This window comes from Cicer arietinum, chromosome 1 (genome assembly GCF_000331145.2).
Source record: "Cicer arietinum cultivar CDC Frontier isolate Library 1 chromosome 1, Cicar.CDCFrontier_v2.0, whole genome shotgun sequence".
NCBI lineage: Eukaryota > Viridiplantae > Streptophyta > Magnoliopsida > Fabales > Fabaceae > Cicer > Cicer arietinum.
Genome location: NC_021160.2, coordinates 4,632,290 through 4,642,343, shown reverse-complemented (window position 1 = coordinate 4,642,343; position 10,054 = coordinate 4,632,290). Strand labels below are relative to the sequence as shown.

Here is a 10,054-nt window from a genome sequence, read left to right as displayed (position 1 = left end):
GTTGCTGCAGCTTCATTGTTGGAAAATCATGGCTTACGTGTAACAGTGGCCCGATGCACGTTTCTGCAAGCCATTGGATCATTCCCTCATTCGCAGACTAGCCAAATCGCATGAGGTTCTGACTACTGTGGAAGAAGGATCAGTAGGAGGATTTGGATCTCATGTTGCTCAATTCATGGCCCTTCATGGTCTTCTTGATGGAAACTTAAAGGTATATATGTCCTTAAATATTTACATGTCTTATGTATTACTCCGTCCAAAATAAAATATAACAAAAAGTTCATATGTAAATTTGATCTATTTGATTTAAAATTTTGACTAAATTTTGACTAGATGCTGAAAACTCAAATGTTTTTGTTTTTTATGCAGTGGAGGCCATTGGTTCTTCCTGATACTTATATTGACCATGGTTCACTTGGGGACCAAATGGCTTTAGCTGGGTTTACACCATCTCACATAGCAGCAAAAAGTATTCAACATTATTGGACAAACTAGAGGGGCACAAGAGATCATGACTTTACAAATGAATAGGGATTCAGTTTTATTCATTCCCTACAATTTTGTGTAGAACAAATTTGTTAGCATTTAATAATAATAATAAGAGTGAATAATGCAAATTGTCTACCCACACCAACTAGTTATAATTGACTACAAAGTATTTTCTACTAGTAAGATGACGACTAACCGACTAAGGACGTATGCAATTTACAAAGTTGGATTTTCAATCAAAAAAGAGTAGAGCAAATAGGTTACAAATATTTTTTGATAAAACTGTATCAATATATGTGAGAATAAAAATCCTGAATCTAAGTCTAGAAAATCTTCTACTATTCAAAAGAATTGATGAATTAAGAGAGTAATCGGTTTGATAGAGTAAGATATATAAGAGAGAAAGAGAAGAAAAATGATAAAATGTTGATTAATTTTAAAGATAAATTTTTATATATTTATTCAATACTTCATTTTCTATTTATCTCTATCACACAAAAAAGAACTATAAAATATTTTCATCCACTTTTTATTTGTCTAATGAACTGATGAGAAATACCGAAGATGCCAACGACTTTGTTATGCTTTCCATTGTTACCATTGTGCAAATTTGGTGGCTTGAATTTTAAACTTCTCAAAGCTTATTTTAGCTTTCATTATATCATTATTTTACATTTGTGCTTGATTGTGATATTTTTTTATGGCATAAGGTATGCCCAATGTTTGCAAGGTAGTGCACACCAATAAAGTTTGGAAAAATATAATGACAGCAATTGAAGAGCATATGTTAGGAATTAACGTGTCCCTCCACTCATCAAATATTAAAATCTGTCCACAGTATGCAAACCCAACATTTTTTTGTAGCTTAAAGCGAAATTTGAGATAGATTTTTTTTAAAGTAAGAAACAAAAAAAAAATTATTAAAAATGCACCAAATTTTTTTATTAAAAGTTTTTTATTTTTGTTATGAAATTTATATTTGTAAAAATTTAATTTTTATATACTATTTACATAAAAAGTTTATATTGTCAATAAATTAAAATAAGATTTTAGGAGAAATTATAATTAAAGTAAAATCTTTTTTTTAATCAATTGAGTATTATAAAATGTTTCCATTCACTACATAATATGGTAAATAAAAATAAATAAATAAATAAACATCATTATAGCCATCTTAACAATAGTTATAGAACTAATTGTACATCTCTTTATTTTTAAAAACGCCAAAAATCTCCACTGTGTGTTATAATTATATTTGTCAATTTCATAAATTTACTTAGGGCCAATTTGTATTTGGTAGGTGTCAAAAAATTTATAGTTTAAAATATCTAAAAAAAATAATTCTAAAATTTTATGGGTCTATGAACCCATTTTTTAAAAACAAATTTCAATTATTTTCTCAAATTTTTTCGATAATAAAATAATTGGCCGAGGATTTGATAAAATTTATTTCAATAGAAAGTATATATTATTAATCGTTTACTATGAAAAATTTTAGAGAAAATTTAGGATTTTGTAACTTTATTGAGAGCTTTAGTTACGATCAATATCCAAATTTTTTATAAAAGTAATCAATGTCCATTTGTTATTTTATAAACAATGTTCACAATTTTTTAATTAAAAATGGTAAAATGGATACCAAAATAGTCTTGTTAGGCTCAAACCCCGACAATTATTCCATTTAAACGGTTGAGCAAATGCATCTCTTTTATGTTTATTATGAAATTTTAATATAGTAAACTTTCTTTTCCCGTCTATATTTTTATAGAAAAAATTAAATTTTTGTCTGAATTAATAAAAATGTATTTTATATATTTGGATAAACTAATTTAAACGTGTGTTTGAACATATGTAGAAGACTAAAAAATAAACCACTTTAATATATTATTAATTATATTTGGAGGCTTAATTTTAAGACAAAAAATTGGAGGCATAAATTCGTAGCCTAACTTGTCTTTGGCTTCCTGCTAGATATTTGATGGTTAGGTTAATATCAAAATCATATCCAATAAAACATTTCCAATTGAGAAACACACAACCAATCGATTTTATAATTGATTTTTATTTAATAAATTGATTTTCTTTGAAGTTAATTAATTTATTTTGTGATTACTTTAATTATTTAAAAAAAATTATATATATATATATATTATTAATTTTTTTATATATATATTCAAATATTTCTACAATTTTTTGTACGAGGAATTGACATCGCAGTTCGTATTTTCTCTCCCCTTTGTAATTTTTTTCAAGTGACATCGCATTTCGACATTTCCCACTCTTTTCGTCAATTTGTTCTCTCTTCAGATTTATAAATTTATAGATACATAAACTATCGGATGTAAAATGATAAATTAAATAATCTCTAACAAACAAACTCTAATTAACAGCTAGTACTTAACTATGAGCTAACCTTTGTGATGCTATTTTTTAATTGTTTTAATTAACATATGCATTTTTTTATTAGTGACATAATATTTAAAATAAAAAAATTCAGGGGGTAGTCACATTTGGCATATATGCCTGCTTTGACCGAGATCTTTGGAGATGATTCCGTACTCCAATTCGGTGGAGGAACTTTAGGACACCTTTGAGGAAATGCACCGGGTGCCGTAGCTAATCGAGTAGCTCGATGCGTCTGTTAAAAAGAAAGTTTTCGTCAAAGATGAAAATTGTAAAATGGATATATTTTATTTGATTGAATTGTGTTAAATTCTAAAAACTTGTGTGAATTGTGTGACTTGCGAAAATTGTATTTTGCAACTTATCTACTATATATGAATTGTGTGAAATTTGTCTACTTTTACAAGTTGGAGTTGTTTTATTATTATTATTATTATTATTATTATTATTATTATTATTATTATTATTATTAAATTAAAATTATTAAATTAAATTGAATGGTTGCTTTAATTAGAATAAAAGATAAAGGAACTGTGTGAAATTTGTCTACTTTTACAAGTTGGAGTTGTTTTATTATTATTATTATTATTATTATTATTATTATTATTATTATTATTATTATTATTATTATTATTATTATTAAATTAAAATTATTAAATTAAATTGAATGGTTGCTTTAATTAGAATAAAAGATAAAGGAACATCATGCAATATAATTGTGTAATATTTTAAGTTAAAAAGGCAGTTATATTTATTTATTTTTTATTACAAACCAACCAAAGAAAATGAGACTGGTATTTTTTCAATTCTATTTAATTTATCTTTCTCTTAAATCAAACATAAAATTCACTATTTTTATTTTATCATTTTCTGTTTCATAACATTCTTTTTGTCGCATTTTTTCTCTTCACAATTTATTCGCTCAACCTGTTAAATCTCCAATTTCAACTCTCCAATTTTTCGAATAATTATTTAATCTAGATACAATTGATTTTTTTTAATATAAATTTATTTTTGTCTTTTTGTGTTGACAAAATATAAATTTTTATGGATGCATCTAATATAGACTTTCAGAAAAAGTCCAAAGGTTGACTCTCACTAAAATTTAGTATGTTTTAATAAAATATTACATTTCTCTTTTTTTTTTTTTTTATGTGTTATAAATTTAACTGATTTACTAAAAATAGTAAGAACTTTTAGAAGTCTATATTAGATGCACCTATTATTTATGACAGTTTTAAACAAATAATATTTTCTTTAAAATAAATTATTACATTATGATACCATTGATGAATTATTTTTTATTTATTTCATGATTATTAAACATATGAAGCTTTCTCAAGTTTTAAGACCATCTACAATGAAGATAATTCCTTTAATTAGCAATATCTTATATAACCTTTTCTCTGTAGAGTCAAAATGTTATAGTTATAAAGATAAGTGTTTCTATAAAATTATATTAAAATAAATAAATTATATTAAAAAATAATAATATTGAATTATTATTATGATTTATTTAATAATATATTTTTTTTGATACATTGAATTAAATGTTAATTAAATATTATCATTAAAGTTCCATAACACATCATATTTTATTTGGGACCATATCCACTAGTGATTTCCAGTGACGTGGCCCAGTGAACGAAACCAAACACTTTCCACTCAAAACACAAACATATGAATGATTGACACACAAACACACACATTTTTTGTATATTATTAAAATAAATCTCAGACAAACTAAAATTTAGGCTTCTTTCAATTTCAACTATTTAGTCATAGCCACACTCCTTTCATTCAACTTAATTATACACCACACAAGTCCCACTTTCCTTAATTTTCATTGTCATTCAATTAATTTATTATTAGTTCATTTAATACCACTATTAGTAGTAGCATGAAGTACCTGCACCTTCATCTTCTTTAATAAAATTAAATAGTGACACATTCATTCATCTCTTTCTCTCTCTTTTGTTTGTGTTGTTGTTGTTCTGTAATGGCTCTAATGTGCACATTATTCACACTCCCTCTTCATTTGAGCCAAACAACAGTTTCAAGAAGAACAACTTCTCTTGCTTCTTCTAACTATCAATGGGGTGCTGCAGATCTTCTATGTCACCCACACCACAGACTCAACCAGGTTAGGACGATGAATTGTTCTACTATTATTCATTTACTTCACCACAATTCAAACTTATTGTGTGAGTTTAGGAATACCCTTGATGCCAAGTTTTTTTTTTGTCTTAATCCCTTTTTTCATGTTAATTTGGAGTTCGGTTGAGAGGTAAGTTGTTAGGTATGAATTGTAAATCCTATCTCTTTTCACCTGACAATTAGACTGAACTACAGCTACTCTGTAGTGGGAGATTTAGGCATACTTGGCCAAACTTTGTTACTAAACATCGAGTTTGATAAGTAAAGTATGATGCAAAGTTGTTCTAACTAAGGTTCAAACTTGATACTCTTGATCAATTTAGTCTCACTAAAAAGTTTAATTTAATTTGTTTTCTTTGGTTCATATTTCAGTTTCATAGTTATCATAGTTTTTTTTGTTGTCTTCTTTAGTTTTTACAAATTTAAAAAAGAATGTTCAATATTTTCTTTTATGTTATTTTCTATCATCAAAGTTGAGATGGGACTTGTATTCTGAAAAAATGCATGCATGTGTTATTTTGAATGGATTTAGGTAAGGAAAAAGTCATTTGGAGTGTATGCATCACTATCAGAAATGGGGGAGTATCATTCTCAGAGACCACCAACACCATTACTTGATACCATAAACTATCCAATTCATATGAAGAATCTCTCTACCAAGGTACAATAACAACTCATATACTTATTATGGACTATGGAAAAAGTATCATGGCTATATGAGAATTTGAATCTAATGACTAGATCATTTATTGATGATGTAGGAGCTGAAGCAACTTGCGGATGAGCTGCGTTCGGATGTTATTTTCAATGTTTCTAAAACTGGGGGTCATTTGGGATCAAACCTTGGTGTTGTAGAGCTCACTATTGCACTTCACTATGTTTTCAATGCTCCTAAAGACAAAATCTTGTGGGATGTTGGTCACCAGGTTGGTTGTTATTATTATTTTTTTCAAAAATAATCTTTGGTATTAGTAGTTAGTACTAGTTGATTTTCTAGTCTTAATTATACAAACTTGTGTGAATGTTGCAGTCTTATCCTCATAAAATTCTCACTGGTAGAAGGAAAGAGATGCATACACTAAGGCAGACGGATGGATTATGTGGGTTTACAAAACGGTCCGAGAGTGAATTTGATTGTTTTGGAACTGGTCACAGCTCAACAACAATATCTGCAGGGCTAGGTATTTATTTTATTCCTATCTATATGTTTACAGGTAAAAAAATTCAGACTATAGTTTAATTATATAAAGAATTAGTTAGTGAATTATTTCATGAAGACTGAAACTTGAAGATGATATGAGATCTACTCATTAGTGTTTTGGCTACTATGTAGCACCAAACATTTCAGGTTGAAATCGTGTCTGACACTTGTGCAGCACTGGCACGTGTGGATACGTTTAATTACTTCAATTTTCTCAAATTATTATTGATGACTACGTTTAAGTGTTAGTGCCAATGTCGTGTCTGATGTCCTTGTACGCGTCAGTGCTTTATAGGTTATGAGCATTTATCTCTTAATTAGAGATTGTCCTTGTTTGTGCTGCTGCTTATGTTTGATTATGTGATTCAAGGTTCTGCTCTGCCATAACAACCATTTATTGATTTGGATCCTAGATATGAATTTATTCTTAACTTTGAAAATCAATCAATCAATCAATCAATCAGTTGATTCTAATTTGTGAAAAAATAACCTCTCTAACAAAAAGTTATATTCATGACTCTTCATATTAATGCACAATTGGTTTTGTGATTTGACTCTTCTACCGCACAAACAGGAATGGCTGTTGGAAGGGATTTGAAGGGAGAAAAGAATAATGTAGTTGCAATTATTGGTGACGGTGCCATGACGGCTGGTCAAGCTTATGAAGCCATGAACAATGCCGGTTATCTTGATTCCGACATGATTGTTATTCTAAATGACAATAAACAGGTCTCTCTACCTACTGCTAATCTTGATGGTCCAATACCACCTGTTGGTGCTTTGAGCAGTGCTCTCAGTAGGTTACAATCAAACAGACCTCTCCGAGAATTGAGAGAGGTTGCCAAGGTGAGCATTAGAATTCACAAGTCTATCATTGAAGGACCATACACACAATGTCTTTAAAACCGATCTAAACATGAACAAACGCTGTCTATGGCTCTGTTATATGTGTGGTTCTATCATGGTTTCATCCTAGTTTGAGCAGTTTAAACCAGTTGAACCATGATCTGGATGTCTCGGTCTGGTTTGGTTTGGTGAAACTGATTCTGTATAAAAATGACATTTATGCAGGGAGTAACTAAACAAATTGGTGGTCCTATGCATGAATTGGCTGCAAAAGTTGACGAGTATGCTCGCGGCATGATCAGTGGTTCTGGATCAACACTATTTGAAGAGCTTGGACTTTACTATATTGGTCCTGTTGATGGTCATAACATTGATGATCTCGTTGCCATTCTTAAAGAAGTTAAGAGTACTAAGACAACTGGTCCTGTACTAATCCATGTCGTCACTGAAAAAGGCCGCGGATATCCGTATGCAGAAAAAGCAGCAGACAAGTACCATGGTAAAAGAGGCATTACAATTTTATTTTGTCACTCATTAACATGATTCACCTCATAAATTCACCACTTATTGCTCATTCAACCTTAGATTGACCCAAATATCTTTGATCCATTAAAGATATAAACTTTAAACCTACTTACTTCTGTTTAGGATTTTTTATATCTATTTACTTTGCATCGTAGTTATCAATATTTCACTATATATGTGACTCGTGTCTTGATTGAAAACAAAATTGAACCAATTGCTACAAATTCGCGTGTGTATATATTTCGGACATGAAATGCGATAGGACTTTTATTCATTCGGATGAATCTTATGAATCACTATTTTCCCCTCAATTGCATGATTTGTGTTCCATTGCGGGTGTAACGTTGAAACAGGTCGGGTTGGGTTGCCTGGGTTCCAAAATGTGTGTTAGGTTTCACACCCTCTATCCTCCTGTCTTCTTCTCTTATTTGTGGTCAACTTACTGCTTTGATGTGTTGTTTGCTTATGCCACTTGCTTTTTATTTAAAAAGTGTCATATTTCTATTGACAATTTGTGATTCATTATAATAATTGATTTAGGATTTAGAAAATAGGTCTTCCGATTCACGATTTGAGTCTCAATTCAATACCCATTCTATGAATAGTTGCTTTTGGAAATTCTGCCTTAATTGCAATTTGCAGCTTCATTGTGCTGGGTGGATTTAGTAACACATTGCCAAGAGGCATAACATAAGTAGTGCTTATTAGTGGTGGGTATTATTCACCTCACAAGCTGATTTTGTATGACGAAGTTAGGCCATAAGCCCAAATTCTATGATGGTACCGATCTATCCTAGATCCATTGTCGGAACTTGTGGTGGGTTTTGTACCTCGTTGCCTAGAGATATGACCTAGGTTTGACTTAGGCCTTAAGTTCAAAATTTAAGTGATACTGTCAATTACTATACCTTGATAGAAACACAGTTAATCACCTAGAAAATTGAAGGATCATATCTATGTAATTATTTGTCTAGAAAACACAGTTTCTATGGAGAGTATAATCGATCTTTGACTTTCTATATTCATGACAGGTATATGTAACATGGTTTAATTTTGCAGGAGTTACCAAGTTTGATCCTTCTACCGGAAAACAGTTCAAGGCCAAGGCTCCCACCCAGTCATACACAACATACTTTGCTGAGGCTTTGATTGCAGAAGCAGAAGCTGACAAAAACATTGTTGGAATCCATGCTGCAATGGGAGGCGGAACTGGCATGAATCTCTTCCTCCGCCGTTTCCCTGCAAGATGCTTTGACGTGGGGATAGCAGAACAGCATGCTGTTACATTTGCTGCAGGTCTGGCTTGTGAAGGGCTTAAGCCTTTTTGCGCAATTTACTCATCCTTCATGCAAAGAGCTTATGACCAGGTAAGATCTGATAACAACTCTCCCAAGTACATATATCCTTCATAGTTTAGATATTTTTTGGATTCCCTATTACTATACCTTAATGATGTCAAGACAGGATTAGTGTATTTATGGTTCCATTTTTGGAGGAGGCAAAATTGATTCTTGAGGTATAGAATTTGTTTGGCCGTTCTGGTGTATAATTGATTTATCTTCTAGAATTGATTCTAAGTAGCTAGAATTTCGAGTTTTTGCTTCTAAAATTGATTTTTAGTCTTGAATTTGTAATTCAAATCACTTTTACATGAATGTATTCAAACATAAATCACTTTACCTTCAACTCACTTTTAGCCATAATCAATTTTACATAATCAGTTCATTCAAAATCAATATTTACCAGAATTGAATACACACTTAGTGTATATTTCTCACATTAACTTTAGTAAGTAATGCTTTAAGTATATATTTCATGTCTATTCCAAGGTGGTGCATGATGTGGACTTGCAAAAGCTGCCTGTTAGATTTGCAATGGACAGAGCTGGATTAGTTGGAGCAGATGGTCCAACACACTCGGGTTCTTTCGATGTCACATTTATGGCATGTCTCCCTAACATGGTGGTGATGGCTCCTTCTGACGAAGTGGAGCTTTTCCACATGGTTGCTACTGCAGCTGCCATTAATGATCGACCTAGTTGTTTTCGATATCCAAGGGGAAATGGAATTGGTGTCGAACTACCAAAAGGGAATAAAGGCACTCCTCTTGAGGTGAGTTAGATTTATTATGGCCATCTTTATACTTCACAATTATATTCTTATGAGGATGATTAGGAAGAAGTGTCAGCAACATATTCTCTAACACAACATTTTCAACACAAATACTTTATCTATTATTATTAGAAGAAATTCTCACGGATCCCACTAAATCATGTTGGATCCATTCCCAAAGTAGTAAGACTCATAATTGAGAGTGTGTTGACAATAGTGCGTTAGATAGTGTATTGGTAATATTTCTCTTGAAAACAGTTTCGGCAAACAAGATTAACATTTGTATTTCGACATCTTAACAGATTGGAAAAGGTAGGATTTT

General features: G+C 30.6%; 1 protein-coding gene and 1 pseudogene across 1 annotated transcript in view; both read left to right on the top strand.

Annotated features, from left to right (window-relative positions):
• The window catches only part of LOC101496242 (1-deoxy-D-xylulose-5-phosphate synthase 1, chloroplastic-like), a 9,114-nt pseudogene extending 8,497 nt beyond the window's left edge, over nucleotides 1–617 (top strand).
• A 4,032-nt stretch (nucleotides 618–4,649) lies between these two features.
• The window catches only part of LOC101495911 (probable 1-deoxy-D-xylulose-5-phosphate synthase, chloroplastic), a 6,371-nt gene continuing 966 nt past the window's right edge, over nucleotides 4,650–10,054 (top strand). Inside the window, exons 1-9 of the mRNA XM_073370564.1 lie at nucleotides 4,650–5,035; nucleotides 5,582–5,710; nucleotides 5,811–5,975; nucleotides 6,080–6,230; nucleotides 6,825–7,096; nucleotides 7,322–7,595; nucleotides 8,681–8,988; nucleotides 9,451–9,732; nucleotides 10,035–10,052. Coding sequence (XP_073226665.1) covers nucleotides 4,892–5,035; nucleotides 5,582–5,710; nucleotides 5,811–5,975; nucleotides 6,080–6,230; nucleotides 6,825–7,096; nucleotides 7,322–7,595; nucleotides 8,681–8,988; nucleotides 9,451–9,732; nucleotides 10,035–10,052 — 1,743 coding nt within the window. The 5' untranslated portion in view covers nucleotides 4,650–4,891. The remainder of the gene's footprint in view (nucleotides 5,036–5,581; nucleotides 5,711–5,810; nucleotides 5,976–6,079; nucleotides 6,231–6,824; nucleotides 7,097–7,321; nucleotides 7,596–8,680; nucleotides 8,989–9,450; nucleotides 9,733–10,034; nucleotides 10,053–10,054) is intronic.